This window comes from Metarhizium acridum (assembly GCF_019434415.1).
Source record: "Metarhizium acridum strain ARSEF 324 chromosome Unknown scaffold_568, whole genome shotgun sequence".
In the NCBI taxonomy this organism is placed as follows: domain Eukaryota; kingdom Fungi; phylum Ascomycota; class Sordariomycetes; order Hypocreales; family Clavicipitaceae; genus Metarhizium; species Metarhizium acridum.
The window spans coordinates 49,976-72,172 of NW_027094041.1; the positions used below are offsets into that span (position 1 = coordinate 49,976).

The 22,197-nt window shown below is 50.1% G+C and overlaps 6 protein-coding genes across 6 annotated transcripts; 4 read left to right on the forward strand and 2 right to left on the reverse strand.

Annotated features, from left to right (window-relative positions):
• The first annotated feature begins 1,496 nt into the window (after window positions 1-1,496).
• J3458_019486 (uncharacterized protein) lies at window positions 1,497-3,669 on the forward strand. The gene has a single exon (XM_007814964.2). It carries the CDS (start codon window positions 1,789-1,791, stop codon window positions 3,226-3,228), a length of 1,440 nt encoding a protein of 479 aa, XP_007813155.2. The 5' UTR covers window positions 1,497-1,788; the 3' UTR covers window positions 3,229-3,669.
• A 3,217-nt stretch (window positions 3,670-6,886) lies between these two features.
• J3458_019487 (uncharacterized protein) lies at window positions 6,887-7,894 on the forward strand. Its single transcript, XM_066121522.1, has 3 exons — window positions 6,887-7,119; window positions 7,187-7,389; window positions 7,445-7,894. Exons 1-3 carry the CDS (start codon window positions 6,929-6,931, stop codon window positions 7,612-7,614), a joined length of 564 nt encoding a protein of 187 aa, XP_065973136.1. The 5' UTR covers window positions 6,887-6,928; the 3' UTR covers window positions 7,615-7,894.
• A 3,500-nt stretch (window positions 7,895-11,394) lies between these two features.
• Window positions 11,395-11,697, reverse strand: J3458_019488 (uncharacterized protein; the record flags this gene model as incomplete). The annotated part of the gene is made up of 1 exon (XM_007814962.2): window positions 11,395-11,697. The coding sequence occupies one exon, from the start codon at window positions 11,695-11,697 to the stop codon at window positions 11,395-11,397; it is 303 nt and encodes a 100-aa protein (XP_007813153.2).
• A 4,678-nt stretch (window positions 11,698-16,375) lies between these two features.
• On the reverse strand, window positions 16,376-17,491 carry J3458_019489 (uncharacterized protein; the record flags this gene model as incomplete). Its single annotated transcript, XM_007814961.2, has 1 exon — window positions 16,376-17,491. The coding sequence occupies one exon, from the start codon at window positions 17,489-17,491 to the stop codon at window positions 16,376-16,378; it is 1,116 nt and encodes a 371-aa protein (XP_007813152.2).
• Window positions 17,492-19,504: 2,013 nt separating this feature from the next.
• J3458_019490 (uncharacterized protein) lies at window positions 19,505-20,780 on the forward strand (the record flags this gene model as incomplete). Its single annotated transcript, XM_007814960.2, has 3 exons — window positions 19,505-19,710; window positions 19,764-20,179; window positions 20,233-20,780. 3 exons carry the CDS (start codon window positions 19,505-19,507, stop codon window positions 20,778-20,780), a joined length of 1,170 nt encoding a protein of 389 aa, XP_007813151.2.
• A 62-nt stretch (window positions 20,781-20,842) lies between these two features.
• Window positions 20,843-21,699, forward strand: J3458_019491 (uncharacterized protein; the record flags this gene model as incomplete). Its single annotated transcript, XM_066121523.1, has 1 exon — window positions 20,843-21,699. The coding sequence occupies one exon, from the start codon at window positions 20,843-20,845 to the stop codon at window positions 21,545-21,547; it is 705 nt and encodes a 234-aa protein (XP_065973137.1). The 3' UTR covers window positions 21,548-21,699.
• Between the last annotated feature and the right edge of the window lie 498 nt (window positions 21,700-22,197).

Sequence of the window (22,197 nt, forward strand, 5' to 3'; positions counted from 1 at the left end):
TGCTGTGCGTACTCACGGCACGTTTTGTTTCTCCCGAATTGGGTGAAACATGCACGTTCTGACGGCGGCGAGGTCAGTTCATGATCTCATACTCGAGCATCGTTTGTCTCATGCTCATTACTCCAGAGGTCGCCGTGGCCATCACCACGCTGGGGTGATGGGGAGACGAAGACAACGTGTCTGTGTGGCATGTCTGTTGTAGCTGTGCATGAACTGCTTTGCAACGCCCAAAATTGCCACCTGCTTGCCGTATGCACCCAAGGTTTCGAATATTCCGCGTGCGCGAGGCAAGCCTTGCTATCGAGACAATTTGTCGCAAAATCCCACGCTGTTCCTGAAACAGCGATTGAGCCTTGATACAATCTGTCTTGAACTCGTCATAAAAGTTCTCAAAGCACCGTAATTGACCAGGGGCCTGACATACCAAGCAGGCTATATTTGGCAGAATCAGACATGGAGTCAAGTTGGCAATTCCACTGTCGCCATGGGCGGTGCCGAGGATTCATCCGCCTTGGAGTCACAACCGACCGACCGGTCGACTGCCCATACAAGAGGTCGACATCATGGCTCTTGCAGAAACTCGCCATGCAGCATACATCCTTGGCAATACCGCAGGGCTTGTGCGTAACGGAGGTGATTGTGTCCTGCTGGCGCGAACCAGGTTCAAAGGGCGTGTCCTGCAGATTGGACTGCAACCTCGTTGTTGACATCCCTCTGCAGCTTCTCGGCAAGGTCGCAACCATGTTTCTACTGGTGTGCCCAGAACATTCCATCGAATATGCCCACGCGGATGCCCCGGAGACGTCAACGGCCGGCAGCTTACGATGCCAGAAGGAGGAAAGACAAGTCTCAGGCTTCGTTCGGATGTAGTCGCGCGCCACGTGCCGCGAAAACAAGAACGGAGAGACAGACGTTCAGATGCTTGACGAGGGGACGCTCCGAGTCTTCTGATGCTGATTGGCCTCGCGGCACCAGCAGGCCTCCTGGACCTTGCATGGCCGTTTCGCGTCTCGTCATCATCATTCCGCAGCGCCAAGGGACGAGTTTTGTCAATCTTGGGCATTTTGCCGTCTTCGTTGTCGATCGAGCTCTCGTACCCGACGAGGGCAAGCTTCGTTACGCAACGGCCAAATCAATCGCCATCACTCTCATGGTGAAGGTCGTGCGATTGGAGTCCAGTATTGTCATAACATACAATGGATAAATACATTGTATTTCAACAAAGTGATGTACATTGCCCACAACACCGTCTACTGCCCATGCGCTATATAAGCTAAATTGTTACGTGGCCCCTCTAGCGGAGTCAGAAGGGATAGACTGCACATGTCTGGTGTGTACATATGTATCACCTCGACAGAGCCTCCGCTAAAGCCGCTCCATCTGGCTGTATTGCCGATTTCCAGTCGCCTGGAGCGGAGAACCCTTGCCGCCACACGGCGTGATAACTATGATAACTAGTCAAGTAGCCCAAACCTGAAAGAATAATGTGCCGCCAACGCTGAATGTGAGAATCGGCTACCCTCAGCTGTCAACGTGAAAATTGCCTTGGTTTCGTATGAGCTTGCCGCCAACACGACCAACTACCGAAAGGCGCCTTCTTGACGCGATTGACCGATCTCGGCCCACGATTATGTCAAATATTATGGATCCGGGGACGGTTCGGGAATTCTCAGTCAAGTTGCACAGCGAATTTTCCTTGTGGCCGCTCACGTAATATTGTCGCGACAACATCTCCTCCTCACGACCACCAACAACCGTCGTCTTGTACGAGGCGCACCGCCTGGTATCATGCTACTTGATATTTTGCAGAACCTGCGGGCTGTCCTGACACCGTCGGCCATTTTTCGCGGCTTAGCCGTACTGCTCGTTCTCCTCAGTTCCGCGGCCGCCGGTGTGTTATGCACAGGGCGCAACCATGCCGTTCGACGGGAGTTGCGACAACTCCGACGTGTCGGCGTCTCGCCGGACCAAAGCAATATGCGCGACCAGTATGATGCCCAGTATGACCTGCCACCAGGAGGCAGCACCAGCCGTCCCATCCGCATCAAGGCAATCTACATCCATCCCGTCAAGTCCTTTGCGCCGATCGAGGTGGACCGCGCCTTGCTCACCAAGTCTGGATTCATGTATGACCGATGCTTCGCAATAGCTGCCGAGGCGGTTGAGCCAGATCTGGACACTGGCGCCAGGAAAAGGTTCTGGCGCTTCATAAGCCAGCGCACCAAGCCGGCCATGTCTCTCGTCAAAACCGAGCTCTGGCTGCCACACCCGGCCAGTGATCCCAGCCATGTGCTGGTACGCTCTGGGGGATGTGTGGTTGTCCGGTTTCCCGACCCCGAGCGTCCGACCTGGCTGACCTGGTTCGAGTCGCTTCTCTACACGTGGAATCCGGCAATAGCACCCGAGGTCTCGTTCATTGCTCCGCTGAACCTCACAGAGTCCCATCTGCCGACGCATGATGTGGAGAAGACGCCTTTGAGACCCTTTGTGATACACGGCCGCACGGCACAAGGCATTGATATGGGAGCCGTGCCCTCTGTTGCGGCAGCACTTCCAAAGCTGAAGAGGTTCCTCAAGATTTCAGACCCGACCCCGTTTACGCTCTTCAAGTGCACACCTGACGCGCTGGTCCGCACGACGCAGAACCTCGCGCCCCTGAAGTACATTGGATCTCCCTCGGTCCACGGCTACACCGATCAACAGCCCGTCAACGTTGCCAGCCTGTCGTCGGTCCACGACTTTGCCCAGCTGCTTCCCAAGGAGAACCAGCCTCTCAACGCGCTGCGGTTCCGAGCCAACGTGTGGATAACGGGGGCGCCGGCCTACGACGAGGAAACCTGGAAGCGCTATCGCATCGTGCGCAAGAATGACACCCCTGGTGCGCCCCGGCGCGCGCGTGTCGATGCCGTGCTGTGCGTCGTATGTCGCACGTCGAGGTGCACAATGCCCAACGTCGATCCAGACAAGGGCGTCTTCGATGCCGATAAGCCCGCCGCGGACAAGAAAAAGGGCAGGCCGCAACCAAGCACGACGCTGATTCGGCACCGCACCGTCGAAACCGGAAACAATGCCGCCATGGGATACATGGGCATGCACTGTGTACCCGAGGACCGCAGCTTGGACGAAGCCCAGGAGCAGAATGCAGGGCTGTATGTTGCCGTCGGCGACGAGATTGAAGTGTTGGAGCGAGGGGAGCACTTTTACGGGTCGACGGGAGATGACTACTAAGATGCCGCGGGAAGCTTTTGAGACTTGCAGCATGGTAGTAGGCTGATGCCGCTGCCTCTGATGAGCGAACCTGACAGGCCATCACCGTTCTTTGTTGTTTGTCCAAAGTAGAGGAAACGGTATGGCCGGGCCCTCGTGGCTTCAACACCGCCATTCTCAGGCCGTTGGTGCTTATTGGTCTGCGTACTGACATTGACGGGAACATGCCTTGCAGCAATGGACTTATTTTTGTTTCTTGGATAGTGCTGAACCAACCACTGTGCAATTATCGTAGCCCTACATCTTTGTGGATGTAGCCTAGATTGCAAGTTCCAAGGCTTATATCAAAGAGTGGGTGATTTGACTGACTAGACTGATTGAGCGAATCTAAGCTATACGAATTATACATTTGTATTTGTGCAGAGTGGTTTAGAGTAATACATTTCCTTTTCGTGTCCCCCTGTATGCTTTGCATGCGTCTTAATTTACGATGCTAGCACGTGGTACTATTTTGCGGATCGTGGCTGCTACCGTGGAAAATAATGTTGCAGGTATCCGTCTAGTACTTGTATCCATGTTGTTTTAAATTTCTTTTGAAGCCATAGACATCTTCTGACGTCTAGATTCTGTCATGGGCTCAGATATACGGCCGTCTCGTTTTGCTCTTTGCCCTGTGACGGTGAGGGTTAGTTACTGGGTTGACACAAGTGAAGCAGCTCTCTTTCACTGAAGAAAGAACAAGATCATGGCAACGACTAATTATTGAATTCTAACGGTCAAATTAAAACCTTCAAGGCGATTTTGATAAGAGTATGCAATAGTAGTAGTATTGCTGGGCGAAAAAGGTGATATTCAGAGCTGTTGGTCATGATGGTTGCTTTTCCTAGGGCTGAGAGCCACAGCAGGGGTCTTCGGGGGCTCCAACAGGGTATAAAAGGGTCAATTCCCGGGGTTTTCAGTGTGTTTAACAGAGTTTTCGATCCATCTTCTACATCATCAAATTTGTTCAGTCGAGGCCTCTAAAAGCCTCCCCAATAACCACTTTTTCAGCCGTGTAAATTACTGTTGTATTTCCAACAATTGGCAATATCGAGACGCCGACTTCAACACTCCACCATAATTGCGGCCCGAACAAGACTAGTGAGACTAATGGATGCTTATTCCTCCATTTCTTGGATTTCATGGGCCTCAATAGCCGTTGTTGCCAAAGTTATCAGGAACCCCGTCACCAGGGCTTGCTTAGTGCGGTCCCTTGGTCCCCCCTTTGTTAGATGGGAACACGTAGCCAAGTAGATTCAGCAGCTTCATGCCATCACTTCTTTCTAGAACAAAAACAAGGATTAGGCGTGCTACTTTCTCTTCGAACTATCCCTTCTTCTCCGTGACAGCTAGTCCGAAAGCAAGCCGGCAGTTTCATGACGTCCTCGTTTGAGTTATCTCAAGAGGCTACGATGGAGAAAGTTCGACACGCGGGCAAGCTATCTTACTGACGGTCACTTCTAGCTACCTCGGCATCAAGTTCAAGCCCTCCCGTAAACCTATAAAAAGTCGAAGCCGAGGAGGGAAGGTGGTGGTGCATCTCGAACAGTCCATCGGCCATTACGTAGGACAATCCGCGTCGTGGTTAGTACCCAACGTATTTTGGGTGTAAAGGGCCGTCTTAATAGTCAAGAGAGGCTTCAGTGAAAATTCAAAATTTGGAAAAAAAAAGGTAGAGCTCTCGCCAACAACACTTGCTGTTTGCCACACAGATGTTACACAAGGGCTACGATCACGAGACCTCGGGGCTCGAGGGCTCACCGCTGCTTTGTATAAATGGGTCTTCTGCTCAGATGGCCTTGGAAGAAACCAAGTAAGGTCGTTTGATATAAGACTGTTATCAGATGAATTGAGCCACGTCTTATTGAGCCCTCTACTGAACTCTCGTCACACTGTTGATGGGTATTACATTTCAATGTCAAAGTTTGGGATATTACCCAAACGCTCGCTTCCTTAGCAATCCTCATTTTATTTGAAATAAACTGACGTCGTATGAGTAAAATGATTTCTCTCGCAATACTTGATTAATAAGGGATCAATACATTGGGGTTCAACGAAAGTTAAGCAGCTGGTTTCGGCTACGACAGATGTGATCGCGTGAAACTCACAATTGCTGTGGCTGTTGTGAAAGCATGCCATGATGTGCCCAAGCAAGCATAGAAGCCATTTATGTCGACAGAAACCCCTGAGCCGGATTCTCACGTAGCGAATGGTCTTAAAACCCAAGAGCCTTGTATGTAACCCAATTTCCACATTTGGCGAGAATTATGGCGGCTAAATACATCAGTCCCACAGAGTGTATGTAACATCGCCTATGAACTTCGCAAGTTTCGCCACCAATTTCATGTATGGTTTATTGCTTGGGCCCTGCAGTGATTGGGTCTCCGTTACACGCAATACTCAAGGTACCGCAGCATGGAAAAAGGCCAGCCAAATGCTTCCGACACAACGGTTTTCTTGGACGAGTGAGAATACTAAGGAGCCTGGGAGGGTTTGCAGAAGCTGGGAACTTCGATATGCGTTCCACGGGTGTCGCTATTTGCCGACTTTTGCGTTGTCTGGGACCACTTTCGGCTTCAAAAATTGGCGTGATAAAGCTGATTTTCGATTTGTATGCGTTTAGGAAGTCAATATTCTGGCTGTCGTCCAATCCTTCAAAGGCGTCGCGCCAATACACTATGAAAGGAATGACTGTCGCCACAATGGTTTCCAAAACTGGCATAAGCTTGGGCAAAAGCTCTCCGCTGTACTTTCTACGACTAAAAAATACTGTACCCTGAGATATTTGAACCCTGTCACGAAAAAAGGGGCACGTCTGATTTGGCACGGCGTGGCTGAGGACTGTAGACAATGGAATATGCCGTTCCTAGTTCCCCTTGCTCTCTGGGCGCTTACTTTCTCCTCCACTTTGATGCTCATAGGCTAGCCACGAAAGCCGTAGGCTAGATGCTGTACGGTTGCTCCAATGTCACGCTTGCTTTGTGTGGCGGCCACCGGCTCTCCACCCAAGTCACAGTATGAATGCAACCGGGACGTCAAACCGTCTTGTTGCTCTGCTCTGTCAGGAGCATCCAATTCATAGTCTAACGCTTTTTTGGAAGAAGACCCCAGATCGTCCCAAATCAAATACCCAGCCCCAAGTCTCATTGATGGCTTGAAGGGGAAAGGCTAACCAGCTCCGCACTTTGCGCCAAGTGCCGGTGCTAGAATATGCAACGGTAGATGTAATAACTGAAAGCACTGGGGCGCTCTCTAAGCGCGGCGGCGGGGATCTGAGAAATAAATAGGAGTAAATCTCCATCTTTGTCCGCCTGGAAACTTGCACTGGCCACCGGACCATTGTCGAATCATCACAACTTCCACCAATGCGTGGAAGATGGCAACCAAACAAGACATTCAAGTGGCGTCGCTGGCTGCTGGCTTCACGCTTGGCTTTGGATTCTTGACTGTGTGGAAGGCAATTCAGCACACCAGGAGAAACAGGCGACCGTGGAAGAGCGCCTATGTCTACATGATCTGGGGCGAGATTATTGCCAACCTCGCCATCGGTATCATCGCATGGGTATTTCTTGATGGGCTTCTGTCGCCAACGTTTGTCTACCATGCGTTATCCTGATGCTCAATCTACGGTCTACTGATACTTGATTCTCACCTTTGCTGCAGAATTCCCGTCTTGTTCTTCATGCTGCTCCTCTGGACGTTTGAAATCCAGCTACTGATGCAAATCATTGTCAATCGAATTGCCATCATTGCAGAGCACCAAGACACTGTGACAAGGCTGAAATGGGGCACGGCTTTCGTCATTACATGCATCAATATTGCCGTCTTCTGCATATGGATCCCCTCTCACATTGTACCACCAGCGAGCGAGTTGTAAGGGCAGCCACTTGCGAACCGTCCATCTACCTCTGCATGTCGAAGCTAACAAGAAGACTAACAGATACGTCAAGATAAATGAAATTTGGGATCGAATTTCCAAAGTACTCATCTTGTTAGTCGATGCAGGCCTCAATTACTACTTCCTCCGGACCGTCAAGCGACGACTTGTATTGAGACATGGCTTAACCAAATACGCCCCTTTGGTTGCTTTCAACGCCAGGTTGATGGTGGTATCTATCCTCATGGACGTAAGTTTCGGTCAAGGTTACAGACGGCTCTGCGGTTCTTTGTGTTGTCCCGAGCTAAGTGAACTCATCAGGCGTTGCTTATTGGTCTTATGTCGCTGCCCAACCAAATCGTCTATATACAATTTCACCCGGTCACATACATGGTGAAGCTGAACATTCAAATGACAATGGCAGACCTGATTACGAAACTCGCGAGAGGCGAAAACTCGGATACCCATCTACCATCTACGTCGAACCATAGAACAATCTCACACGAGGATCCAGAAGACAACCACCAGACAAAGTCCTACCCCATGCACACCATCAACAAAACCAAAGCCGAGGATTCCTCGTCAGAAGAACTTGGGGATCTTGGAGTTACAAAAGTTGTCAGTCCTCATGGGAGACTAAACGGGGTTATCCAAGTGGAGACGGTCATTACATCGCGAAGTACACGCAATAGCAGGGGAGAGCGTGAGAGGAACATGGCGCCAAACTTTGATGAGGATGATGAGTACCCCTTGGCTCATAGTGGTTCGGATGATGGGACAAGACATAGCAATATTAGCTCGGTGGCCATGTGAGCGGCATGGCGTTGGAGCTGGGAGTTGTGGCTCAACAGGCCGTTGTAATAGTAATACCCACGCATGCATTCTCCTTTTTTCAGCAGAGCTGTTTAGATGAGAATTTTTTGAGACCGGTGCAAGGTGGCTTCATAAAAGTTCGTTAGCCCCATGTCGAGGAGAGGGACATCCGGATATCTCAACCGTCTCCCCGCACACTGCTTCCGAGGAGTGACTTGTCACAATCAAAGAACTGGCGGCGCCTAATTCCCAAAAGGCAAACGTTCCGTGCCGTCGTTCGAAAGAAAACTGGAGCTAGACGAAGCATGGCACTACCCAGCTCCGGAGCCAACGAAAGAAGGCCTTTATAGGAGCGGGCAAGCGACCAACCATGGTGGGCGGCCTTGTGGTGGACGCCACAAGTCGATCAATTGGCTGTTGACGAAGCCAAGAGGAGTTTGACGGCTTCTAGCCTCTGAGGGAGTGTCTTACGACATTTCCGACCCCTCCCGAAAATCCCAATACCACATTATCTACTCCGCAGTGCTAGCCAGGTTCTTCACCGTGCCGAGGACGTTCTTCATCGTACCGAGGATATCCTTCATTATACCGAGGATTTTCTTCACGGCACCATTATGAAACAGGAAGATTTGCAGCACACCTAGCCTCCATGCTGAGAACTTAATCTGCGGTGCCATGACGAACAACTTCAAACGTGACAGCACAGTTGCAGATCTAGGATCATCGCAGGCACACGGATCGTATCATTGTGGCAGCATTACAGCCATCTTCTTAGCACAGGCGCTTCCAAATAAGGGCCATGGCAAGATTCTGGACGTATATATGTTGTGCCGGCTCTAAGCCTAAAGACGTGCCAGCTTCGGCGACATACTTTTATACATCATCTTTAACTGTAACCTGTAATTGATTTCATATTTTCTTTATAATGAATCATCACTTTTAATTTAGCATTGCTTATTATTATGAAAGAAACGTTATAGGAAAATCTACGTGCCAAGTCGTACTTAGAACCTTGTGCCTGCGGGAAAAATACGCAATAGCAGAGTAAGCACTAGAGCAAGCTCAACGCAATCATCCCTGTGGTAATAGCGCTCTGTGGTAATACTAACACTCTCCGAAAAAGATTGCCTGGGTACTTGGCACCCTTCGCCTTGGGGCCTCGGTCGGAACCTGTTCACGCAGCCATTTCGTCTGCAAGATTTGTATACAGTAGCAAGATGTCGCATCGCAGAGATGATTACACGACGACTGACGTTTGGCGGCTGACCGCCATTCCAGTGAACCGAGAATAGGGGTACCCTCTTTGAAAGTTTTCAAGATATCAATGCAAGGCTTGCCGGCAATCAACAGCCTCGATCCAGGGGGGATATTCGTCAGCCCAGCTGGGCTCTTTGACAAAGGTTTCGGCCTGATCAAAGGGCCGAAACGACTGCCGAGAATGACCAAGGTGTCCTTGGCCTTTCCAAGTTCCCACCAGGAGGCGTGTTGGCCATCGTGAGGGAATTCCTTTCGACATACTAGACTTCTTCGTCTCACAAGATCCGTATACTCCCAACCTCTTAGTCCCTTTTTTTCGCATGGGCCACACTTGCAGAGTCTTGTCCTGCGCCATGATTCCATCCTCGATTGCCCAGAAGTCCCTCAAGATGTCCCATATGACGCCCAAATAGGTCTGCATTTTGCCGTTTTCCGCCCATAACCGAGCCGCCTGCAGTTCTCTGGTTGTTTGCAAATGTGCCTCCTCGCCGGCATCAGCGCATGGTTCGGCATACGGCAACGGCGGCCACTCTCCTACCCAGTGCCTCAAATCCAGTCTGTCGCCTGTCCTGGATCTGACGAGTGGATAACTATGAAAAGGTGATGTGTAACACGAGGCTTAATTCTGACACTAGCCATGCGGACTTGGTTTCCCCGTCATAGATTATTATTGGCTGCTGTTCAGCGTCATCCACCAAGTCGTGGTATCCGCGAGCTTCTAACGATACCTGGAGCGTTTTTGAGACCACGTACTCGCCACCGATATTCATAGAGAAAATACCTTGAACGGACATGCCGCCATTAATTGTTTCCTTAATTTGCAACTTCTATTCTTGGAGGCGCCGGCGGAAATTCTGGCTCCAAGACTCGAACGGCAGAATATTCGACAAGTTCCCTGGTTCCCAAAAGCACCTCGGCCTGATAATAATATCCAAGAAATCTCCTTTGGTTTGGAAGATCCTCTATAGTTGTGCCATGACCTTTCAGGATTGCGGCGGCTCCAGAACCGTGTTTCACGTAGTCGTCATCCACCTTGGCGCAGTGCCATTGCATGCCGCTATTCAGAAGTGCGGTAGGGTGTAAGACAACCCCAGCGCCGCCCAGCAATGTGGTTCCTTCACCAACCTCTACCTGGGTGCGAATGCCAGCGAGTCCTTCCATTAGATCAAAGGCTATCTGCAGCCCAAGTCCTTCCTCTCGCTCGGATATAGGACATCCGTAAGCCAGGACGGCACCTCGGAGAAGGCGGTGTCGGCAAATCGCACTCATTCCCCGGTCAGCTTGGTGCTGGCCCAAGACCTCGGGGGACGGTTTGGGGTTGGGTTTTAATCAATCTAGACTCGGCAATTGCCAAGACGGCAGTTGATATTGCGAGGGCGTTTTGCATAGGAAAAGTGAATGCAGCTGTAAGCCAGGCACGTTGCTGGATTAGACGAGCCATCTCAGGGACGGAACCAGATATTGAGAAACAAGTATACGGACGATCTCTATGCTTGTCACTATTATACACATCCTCGACCGTGATATGTACGCCACCGTACAACTGACGGGACCTTTGCAACGTTAGTCTCACATTGAAATGACGTTAAAACTGAGGTTTGCGGAAGCCACTGGAGCTGTGTGCCAGGAGAACCCACCTCGGATAGCCATAATGTAGAGGCAAACTCCGTGACCAGCCGTTGAACTCCACGCTCTCTAACAAAGTGTTCGCAAGAGTCCTTTTCAGAGCGCGTTGGTGTCCCCGTCAGAGTAACAACTTGATGGAGGCCAACGCCTGGGTCCAACTCCTGGTTATAAAAGTCTAGCATGTGCCAGTATACCCTGCATTTGCCTTTAAATACACTTGCATTCGCCTCCGAGTTGGCAATGCTAACCGCAAGGCAAAGCTCATCAATCGTCGGAGATGACTAAAAGTGCAGCCTTGCTGTCCTAGCCTGAAAAGTGAACTAATCCTTAGATCCAGCTGATGAGGTGTTTGTCTTCTAGAACAGCGGTAAAACATGGGTCGCCTAGGAGAAGCTTCTTTCGGCAGTCTTCAAAACCGAGAGCTGGGAGAGTGATGGGTGTAGGCGACTCCGGAGTGACTGAACCGGGCCACAAGATCCTGCGAGCTTCTTCGTCCCTCATTGGCGGCGCTTCAACATGAACGGTCTCCGTCCCGTGAGATTTTCCCGACCGAATTTGCGTTGATTCGAGAGTGATTAATTGTCGCTTGCCTTGGAGCAGTGAGCAATGCTCCTCTCATCTGCTCGATATTCAGGTGGTCCAGTAGCCAGCTCGAGCACACTACTGGATAAAGCTGTCTCTGGGGTACCGACGCCAGCCAATTCATCATCATCGTCATCGTTGCAAGTAGCCAAGGCTGACATGGAATCTTTGTCCTTGGAATCGATGGGTGGGTGTTTGATATCGACGAGGTCTTTCGTGAGCATCTTTGGCTCTGTGTTGCCGCTGTGGTGTGGGCTATTCCCACCAATGGTGCCACTTTGCTTGCGATATTCCATCTGAAGGAATTTACGTATGAGCCGCACCTCGTGGGCTTTGTAAGTTTCGAGAATCCTCTACTGACTTGGGCTAAAACTTGCAAGTCGCCCAGATCATCCAGGTCGGTGAGGATCCGTAGTCGGATAGAGTCAGAGAACTTTGTGGCGGTGGTATAAGTCTCGTCACTACCTGACATGCGTTCAGACCAGTCGGGGACAGCGTCTGAGGCTCAGCCATTTACTTCCTAGATAAAGCCCATCCATGACTCTTCCACTTATATCGTGCAGGGTGAGACCAGTGATGCTGTTATATATGTCGGTAATAGCCGTGCGAAAGGAACAGCTTAAATCACAGACTCCACCACGGTGAATTGGAGAAATTGGGCTGGGTATCATCCTTAAGGGTTCCACCATCTGCGCCTGACTTCTTGATGGTGGCTTCTGCCTCGGCATGTGAGATAACACTGCAGGTCGTAAGACATGGTGTAAAAGGCTCATTTCATTAAGAATCAGCATCATCCAGCCGAGGTTTGCGCCATCACAGCCATAGCTGCCCTGAGGGCACCGTGGGGAATTCGTCAGTATCGTTGTATATGCGAGAGGAGCCAAGGTAACACACAGTGCCGTCATTATTTCTGTAGATGAGTTTCGAACAAGCGGGGAGATATTTTCTTGTATGGCGTTTATACACCCGGAGCAGACCTGGTACATCTTGGCGCAACGCACAGCCCATATTTTGTCCTTGATTTTCTGAGGCCAAGGTTTACCATGTAGATTTTTCTCGTCGATAGATTCAGAATCGCACTTTTATACATGCGAGTGAAAAGGGCCCTTGAACCAAAGGCGTAACTAATCACTAATAAACCATCCAGCTTATTATCAGCGCCTCGGTGCATCCATTGCGGCAACCCCCTGTAGTCAACTATCATCTCTAAAGGCGAGGTGCTCTTATAGCGCAATGAACGCTCGGCAATAGCAATGAGCTAGTCAAGACTAACTTCCCGGGGCATAAGCTCATTATGCATGTGCGCTGCATGCATTAGTATCTCGAGAGATTGTAATCGATTTGTCTCGTATTAGGGAATCTGGTAGAGCTTGACCTGTGAGCCATCTTTGCACACGTACGGCGTTGGAGGAGGTAAATGCGGGGTGATATCTTCCGTTTAGTGGAGGTATAAACTGGGGGAGTGTCCAGAAAACATATAAGCCAAGATCGGCGACGTTTCGGCCAGCATATAGGATAAAACGCGGAAGCGTAAGGCTGGGTCGTGTGATGTTTCGCCAGTAGGATTAGCAAACTCGAGCATTGCATCACCTTTAGGCGATGTAGTAAACTCTTGTACTTCCCTTCTTGGCAATATCCCTGACTTGGTTGACTGAAGTAATGGGACAACCTTCATAAGTTCTTTCTTGACCTCTTCGTAATTCCTGCGCATTTCGTATCGAGGAACCTAGAAGCATTAGGTTACATCACACACGAGTTTCCAAGGTTGAATGACATGGTGTTCTAACGAATTGAGAACCAGCGGGGGGTACTCGGTAAAACCGGCGTTGCGCATTCGATGTACTGCTTCGCGCCGAAATTTTCTGCTTGCGAATAGCTGATCTAGCATTTCTGGCGTCACATCCCGCTCGTAGCTTTTCTAAGTGTCGCTGAGACATATTCTAATTGCCTCATATAGTCCTTCCAAACAGGTTTTCCCAGTCTTCAATTGCACCGAGGTACATGTCGTGTGTTGATCCCTTGAGCATGAGGTTGCTATTGACTCCGCTAAATAAACTTCTCGGGTCGAAGGCAGAGCCACCGGGACCGCCAGGGCATATAAGGAAGAGTCTCGTCTGGTTGCCGCTTCAGCAGCGATAGACATGGCTTTGGGGGGCCAGTCATCATCGTGGGGGATGCCGGTGCACAGGCTTGAGCAAATTTCCTTGTGCTTCTCAAATTCCTTGTACGCAGAATCAAAATGAATTGAACTTGATGAGGTTGGTCAGATTTGCTGTATGGGATTTTGGAGTTGATTATAATTCTGTTCCTGGTAGGCGTCCGATATCGAGGTTCCAAGATGGTGGTCGCCGGCCGTGGAATTTCGTGATATCGATGCGCCTCGCAACTATTACATGCTCCATTAGCATTAGCCATAGCTGTACCGTTTATTACAGATGTGATTCGTTAACAGAGACAATCCAGCCAAGACAAAAATGGTGAAACACGGGAAGAGCCGTACAGTTGATTGCATATCTAGCAGGCAACTGCTGTTTTGTCTAGGTAACATCTTCCAAGAGTTAGACGAGGAGTCGCCGCTGACGGCGAATTCGCCACCTTCGCCCGTCGTCCGATACATGTCGCTTGTCTGCTCCTGGTTGAGCCGTGTTCAAGGCGCTTACGGAAAGTGCGATTTACTCCGTGGGCAAAGATATTACTGAAAAAGAAAAGAGGACTACAGGGCTGCTGAATTAAAGTTGCAATCCTGGGGTCCTCTCACGCGTGGTTGTGGATGGAGGTAGGATCGGACCGGGCGGACGCGAGATAGAGCCTGGAGAAAGTGATAGTAGAGGTGAGGAAGTGGAGGGAAAATTAACAATGAGAGGCGCAGCACCATGGATGATGTGTCAGATGACATGTTGGTACATTGTGAATGTTAACGTACTCACTCCTCCCGTAATTAAACATAACATACTATGTAAGCCTTCTTGTCTTCCACGGGCGGTAGCCGCCGTTGTGTGTTGGTTCTACTACGGTTGCCTATGGATAGGTATAGTAGCCGGCAATATTTATCTAAAGATGCTTTCGACTACATGATATCACAAGGGCAGATTTGAGCGAATCTGGGCTCCCAAGTCCCAATCCCCTACTTCCGATGTTGACAGGACTTTTAGCGGTCGCACTATGTTAGTGATATCGTAATGTAGATTAAGTCCTGCGACGCAAATACATAGTCATCTATTCATTCCTGTTTGTATCTAATTTGGAGGATCAGGCCCCGTCAAAGTGATTTGGTCATTGTCTGTTTCCTTTCAGAACTATGCGATAACTTCAACAAACTACCTGATATGAGAGAAGTGGTGTGAGTATTATTGCTAGGATGACGTGGAACTCTGCTCAATAGAAATCACATTGGTCAAAAACCCTTGCTCTATTTCAGTCCAATATCTCAAGTAGCAAATCCGTGTGGCTCAAAGTTCCATCTCGTCACCCTCTACTTGATTTACTTGTATCATTAGATTGTACCTCATTTTGATAAGATCAGGTCGACCACTTCTTTGTGTGTCATGAATAAATGGATCGGGAATATCCGACGTGATCGTATCGACCAGATCTTTGCCATGTGTCTCTTCAAACATTGACAATGACCATATAAGCTTTGTATTGCAGGTCCAAGTACTAATAAAGCCTAGCATAGGCTCAAGTCCCGATCCTGCTGCCATCAAAATGACTTGAGGAAACATGTGCGCATTGCTCCCAGAGCCGGGATGCCGCGTACCCAGAGACTCGTGGGCAGTTTCTTGATACACCCCGTCATCCAATCACCTGACCTGGAGACGAGGGAAGAGAGCCCTTTAGCAGATGAGTTGAATTTCCCAGTCGGTACGGCGCCAAACGAGTGCCACTCAAGTAGCCGCCTGTGCGAAACGCGGATGAAGCTATCCCTAGGAGCCAGCCTGTGGTCAAAATCCAACCGGGCAACGTGAAAATGGTGGTGCAAGGTGCAGCATTAGCTGAAGGACATATGTCTCCGACATAGGCAGACTGTTACCAAGGGCACATCGGGCACACACCAGTCTAATAATAGAGCCAAATTTCATATCATACAGCTTGAGGGAATTTTTGTAAGAGCCTATCGTGTCCTAAGCTTCTGGTCCGTGATTTCTATCTTAATAGCACTTGTAGGGAATTTTTACACAGGATAATCTTAGTTAAATAGGGTATCTACCATTAAGCCTCTAGGCGTTTCTACACAGGACAGCCACGTAGCTCAATCTAGCCTGAATGCCATGGTAATGCTTCATGATTCGTGCAAAGTCATAGTATAACATACGTGCTACGACCTGAAAGAAAATTTTCGTGTGTATTCCCCTTCTATTATGACTAGCTTATACTTGCTAGAGAGCTCTACAAAAAGGGGTCAAGTCCGGCTTGCCAGCTAGCTGTAGGCAGCTTTCACATACAGCCCAAATACTCGATTTCAGGACGTAACACTTGTTTCATACGTACCACTGTTCTTAGCTATGACTTGTCATTCTGTAATAATACCGGGCTTTTAATCGCTAGCAGCATATCTCCATAGCGTTAGTGTTACTAATAATTCGAAGATGAGATAGTATCCCGTCTCAGTGGTGTAAAGTGCTTGCTACACTCACAGCATTACACCGTGTATTTTCCGCTTCTGTAATTTAACAAGTGTTTGCCCAAGGGTACTCGAATATCGCTTATTATATGATTATACATTTGCGTGGGTAGCTACGGTTCCCTGGCCTATATACGGCCAAAATGCAGTGTTACTAAATGCCCACCATCTAGCCCCCTTTTTTGACCTTTTGTTAATAATTTAATATTATTATATAATATGATATATTAGTATCTTGAGACTGTTAATATTCTCCAAGATACTTGTACAAGCACTTGTCGCTTACCAAACTTGAGAACGAATTCGAGCACTGATTAGAAGGAAATTCTGTTGGCTCCTTCGCGGTGGTTGACTTATTTGACCTTTGCCAGGTCGGCTCGCTGGTCAAGCATAAGCCTCGCCGCTCGCGCGAGCACGGCGTCGTGGTCCACTACTGGACGAAACCCTAATCGTTTCTTCGCCTTTTTAATGGTGTATGTGTGAGAGTAGATGCAATACTCCAGTGCTCCCGTTCTTCGCAGCTCTGTCGGGGGTCTCACCGTGTCAAACGTGAACAGCCAAAGCGCCCACTCGACCATGACAACAGCCACCATCATGACCCAGGCCGGAAGAACGGTGACGGTATTTAGAGCTTCGGTTCCTCTGGAAACACCCCATATCACCTTTACGTGGTGCCAGAAAGGGACAGGAGCTCCATCCGAGATGTTGAATGCCTCGCCGGCCACTCGGCCTTCCTCACTCGTTGGCTGAGGTTCGTTCAGCAACGCCTTTGCCGCAAGGATATGGCCCGAAGCACAATTTTCGGCCGACATGACCTCCACCATGTTGGTCCCATTGCCAACTTGTATAAGCGGCCTGGCTCCTTCACAGGAGTCCAGTATCTCGGCCAGTCCCTGCGACTGCCGCTCCCCATACGCATGTCCTAAACGCAAACAGGCGGTGCGAAGTTGAGCGCAATTGGCAGCGCGAACCAGGTTGTCGCCAATGGCCTTTGTACGGTTGTACTCGTTAGACTTGTCTGACGGCAACCAAAGCGGGTGGTCTTCCGAGACATTCTCATGAGGTGGATTGGCATACGCGTCCACTGTAGACGTGTAGACGAGAGCCTTGACTGAGGCGCTTTCCGTAGCCAAGTCGATGACGACCTTGGTTCCCTGGACATTGGTCTTGATGAACTCGCCATGTCTGCTGGCTGGCAGCGACGCGACGGGCGAAGCCGCATGAAAAATGACCTCAGGCTGCACCTCACCCAGCAGGGTGCGTAGGGCATTCACATCGCTGATGTCGCCTTGGATGTAGGTCGCGCCGTGGTGGAGGTTCACCCGTACGTTGCGATCGAAGACGTAGACATGGTCATAGTCTCGGCAGCTCAATAACCGTGCCACCAAGTGCCATCCCAAGAAGCCGCATCCGCCTAGGACAAGAGCCGTGCCCAGTCGGGCTTGGGGGTTCCGAGTTTGAATACTCATCTGGACAGTCGGTGGTAGATTACTAGATATAGCTGCTGCGTCTAGCTCTATGTGATGATGTGCCTCGAATGAAGGACCGATCTGGTCACGTGTCCACAGCTGTGGCTTCATGCGATGAGACAAAGCGTTTACATTAGTTTCGCCCCATCACCCGCTCGGTCGGTGCCATGAAGACAAAATGCAACGGCGACGGCGCTTGATCCGCACGTGCCGTGCAGTCGTCTTGGCGATCGTTAAACAGTTGTCTAGTAGGGAGTAAACCCGAGTAGTACCCAAGCGGTGCGCGTTATTTTGCTGGCATTCCCGTCGGGGTATTTCCAATATGCTTTTCTACTTGGTGTCACGGTCGTCAACAAAGAGCAGGAGGAATCTATTGGCGACATTCAGTGACCACCGGCTAACTCGCAACGGCAACTCCCAATTCAACAGCTTCCCGTTTCGGGAACTAATAAGTTAACTAACTACCGCCATTTCATCATCTATACTTTCTACTTGGACCAACCGCTGGTGTGAGAGCAGGAGGCCCTAATCCCTGGGCCATTGTTCTTCTCTTATTCGCAATTTAGCATTCACAAACCTTGCCTCTTTCAGTTTCCCTTTAGGCATTACTACATGAACAATACAATCACCGCGTCAAGTTGTGTCACCAACCACGTCGCAGTCTCGTTTTTTAGGACCAATAAGGTGCGGGATTTTGCAAATGCCGTGTCCTGTGCGCATGGCAGAAGGAAAGAGGGAATAGGAGCAGGTATGGGCTTTAGACGCTCATAGCAAGGTACGAGAAGCAACAAACTAGGCGCAGTACCATGATGCGTCCATTCCTCCCCGTTGAATACGGATTGGTCTGATTCATACGAGTCGCAAAAACATAAATAACACATCCATAAAAGACTCACCAGCCATTTTAAATTTATGTACTCAGGCTGAATGACTTGAATCCATATAGTATGAGCGGAAGAAATCGAATCAACCATTCAAACTCGGATCAAAGCGATCAGGCCCGACGGCCTCTTCAAGTTCCAGGGCACCCGTTAAGCCTTAACCGACTTTGCGGAAGCAAGGGACTTGGATGGATTCTGCTCTACCCGAGAACCCTGACCCTGACCAAGACGACCCTCCGCCCCCCCAAAGACATGCTTCAGCAGAGCTTCATGGCGGAGATGAACACCAGCGCCTTACCAAGATGCTCTACGTTCAGTCCTGGCGGTGGAGATGACCTGCTCACGGACCGGGGCCGAAGAGGTTCCCACTTGCCATTCTAAGAAGCTGCCTTCCGAGCGCCGCATACGGGACGTTGCATTGCATATGGAGGGCCATGAGGAGGCTCTCCTAATGGGAGAGCTTTGTCAGAGATCGGCCAGAAACTTACCGTGTATGGCTGTTGTTTGTTTAGCGTTATCTTTGCGTCTATTTCACTGCATCTCCTCATTACTCCCGTACAAAGACGCTGTATGTCGCCATATTCCTGCCATGTCGTTTTCAATTCCTTGAAAAGGCTCTGTTTACCCTTTTCGAAGTGTACATGAATGACGCCAAGAAAAGTAGTTCAAATAAGCACGGCTGCTCAACCACGTCGTGCACTCTTTGGCTGAGATGCACCGTGGGCAGTTGGGCAAAAAATGTTGCACGGACAGCATCAAGTGATTACGCCCGTTGCGACGTCGCTCGGATAACACGGCTTGCTTTTGGCGTTTCTTGATGAATCCCTACTATCAGGGCATAAAATACTCCGATAAAGTAACTCAAAGAAGCGCATAATTATGGTACCACCTTCTAGATGAAATTTAGCTTGTTCTCGGTTGTCGTCACAACTCGACAAGTACCGTACCGTATTACAGAATGCAGTGTGTATCTATGCTCTATTTTCGGTTAGTTAATCGTGTAATAATTCACCATGCTTGAAGCTTCGCCAAGGTACCAGCTATAAGAAGACAATCCCTCGCCCTGTCAAGACAACACTCGGCACACTTTGCATGTCGTTGGCATCTTGCTTTTTCGGTTATTCTTGTGAAAATGAGGCCCGCCGCCATCTTCATCAGCTGCTTCGTGGCTGCCTCTCTGGGCGTTCCTACAGGCCATGATGTCATTCATGAGAAGCGTACCCTTGATGCCGTGACCAGCCATGTCACAAAGCGCGCCGCTGCCGACACGTTGGTGCCGGTCCGCATTGCCCTGAAGCAGCGAAACCTAGAAAAGGGCATGGAATATCTTATGGACGTGTAAGTTTTGGCGCCGAAGCTGTCCGCGGATAACGCCGTTGATAAGTATATAGTTCTGATCCATCATCTAAAAATCATGGAAATCATTATACTCAGGACAAGGTCGTTGACCTCTTCTCTCCTGCCCCGGAATCGATTGAAACTGTCAAGAGGTGGCTTGTCGAGAGCGGAGTTCCTGATAACCAGATCACGTCCCCCAGGAGCAAAGGCTGGCTCGACTTTAGGACTACGGTTGGCCAGCTTGAGAACATTCTCAAGACCGACTATCACTTGTACGAGAATAAGCAAACCAGGAGCGAGCATCTGGGGGCCGATTCTTATTCACTTCCCAACGAAGTCTCCAAGCATGTAGACTTTATTACTCCTGGTGTCGTTCCAATCAAGGTGAAATCCGCTCGAGCTGCCCCCGGCCAACCTCGAAAGATTCCCTTCACTCCCTTTCCTCCCGGCTTTACAGTCAACAGCCAGGGTGAGCCGCGAAAACCTCTCCCAAATCGTACGTCACCATCTAACAGAAAACAGATGCATCCAACTGCCCTACTCAAATAACCCCCGCATGCATCAAGGCCCTCTACAACATCACCGACTCAACGACGGCCGTCGAGGGCAACCAGCTAGGCATGTTTGAGAGCGACAATGAGATGCATAAGCAGACAGATCTGGACCAGTTCTACAGGCAATACGCCCCCAAGATCCCCAAGGGCACCGGACCCAAGATCGACCTCATTGACTGGGGCAGCACAAAGCCAGACCCGAGCCAGGCTGTGGGAGAAGCCGCGCTCGACTTTGACGTCTCCATTCCCGTCATCTACCCTCAAGGCACCGAGCTGTACCAGACAAAGTCCAACTTTGACGGACAAACGCACCTCGGATTCCTGAACCAGTTCCTCGACGCCGTCGACGGTGCCTACTGTACCTCTGACGGCGGAGATGACCCCAACGTTGACGGCGTGACCCCCGACGAGGCCTGCGGCACCTTTAAGCCTGCCAACGTCATTTCCCTTTCCTACGGCTTGACCGAGAACGTCTGGCCCACCAACTATCTCAAGGCACGTCAAGACTACCCATGAACTCTCCGGCCTTTTGAACCGAGAGATGCTAACCGGGGTTACAGCGCCAATGCGACGAGTTCATGAAGCTAGGTCTCCAGGGCTCCTCCATCGTCTTTGCCAGCGGCGACGGCGGTGTCGCCGGCGGCCACGGAGGCGACTGCCTAGGCAACGGCGACATCTTCAACCCAGCGAGCCCTGCATCGTGCCCGTACGTGACGTCGGTCGGGGCCACCCTCCTGCCCCCGGGCAGCTCACCCGGCGCCCCCGAGTCTGCCACCGAGAGGTTCGGCTCCGGAGGCGGCTTCAGCAACATCTGGACCTCGCCCGACTACCAAAAGGCTGCCGTCTCGTCCTTCTTCTCGTCCAACGACCCCGGCTTCCAGAGCTACAACACCAGCGACAACAACATCCCCTCTGACGGCGGCATCTACAACCGAGCCGGCCGCGGGTTCCCTGACATTTCTGCCATCGGCGACTACGGCGTCATTGTGCTCAACGGCCAGGCCGGTCGAACCGGCGGTACTTCCATGTCCGCGCCCATCGTGGCCGCCATCTTTACTCGCGTCAACGAGGTGCGCCTCCAGGCAGGCAAGAAGCCTATTGGCTTTGCCAACCCGGCGCTGTACAAGAACCCCTCCATGTTCAAGGACGTGACTCTCGGCAGCCAGTCGGGCGATTCTGCTTGCAATGGCAATGGCTTCTCTGCTGTCGAGGGCTGGGACCCCGTTACTGGACTGGGGACTCCTGACTTTCCCGCTGTGATTGAATATTTCTCAAATCTGTAGGTTTTTCTGGGCATCTAGGTTAATGGGTTGGATATATTTACCGCAGTAAACAATATACTTTGTTTTGATCATGTTCGTAATGGCAGGACATGACTGAGTGAAGTTGCATTAGTACCAAACAAGCGTTGGGATAGTGTAGAAGAGCATCGGAGCTTATGATAATAAAGCAAGAAAAGAAGGTCGGCGGTATCAGGGAACAGGTGAATGTATGCTTAGCATCGTCATTTAACCTTTTTTAACTCGAAATGCGAAACAAGTAAAAAGTAGCTTGATCACTCAAAGTACATCTTTGTAAAACACCATCTCTCAAATAGTCCATGTTTCCCCCCGCGAACAGAAGCCCGTTCCCAGCTCGAGATTGCAACCGTCTCTGCAGCAAGCCAGAGCACACGAGTTGGAGCAGAGAAACAATAAACTTACATCTTGCTGACCCAAAAGCAACAGGCAAACCACATAATAGACTGTACAGAATGGTCCCCGTGGACAACACTACAACATAACTCAAGCCCGTGGCGATAGAAATCTCAAGTAAGCGCCAAATAAATTAGGAAATATTAATTGAATACTTACAAAGCGTATTAAGAATAATAAGATAAAGATTACACTACACAGCGATTGAATAGCTATATAGTGTAAGCAATTCGCTTAAA

Bases quoted from the DNA above. Each gene is read 5' to 3' on its own strand.
- J3458_019487 (XM_066121522.1), top strand. From the start codon at position 6,929: ATGCTGCTCCTCTGGACGTTTGAAATCCAGCTACTGATGCAAATCATT. The intron at 7,120-7,186 runs GTAAGGGCAGCC...GAAGACTAACAG, and splicing joins GTACCACCAGCGAGCGAGTT to ATACGTCAAGATAAATGAAA. The intron at 7,390-7,444 runs GTTACAGACGGC...TGAACTCATCAG, and splicing joins GGACGTAAGTTTCGGTCAAG to GCGTTGCTTATTGGTCTTAT.
- J3458_019486 (XM_007814964.2), top strand. From the start codon at position 1,789: ATGCTACTTGATATTTTGCAGAACCTGCGGGCTGTCCTGACACCGTCG.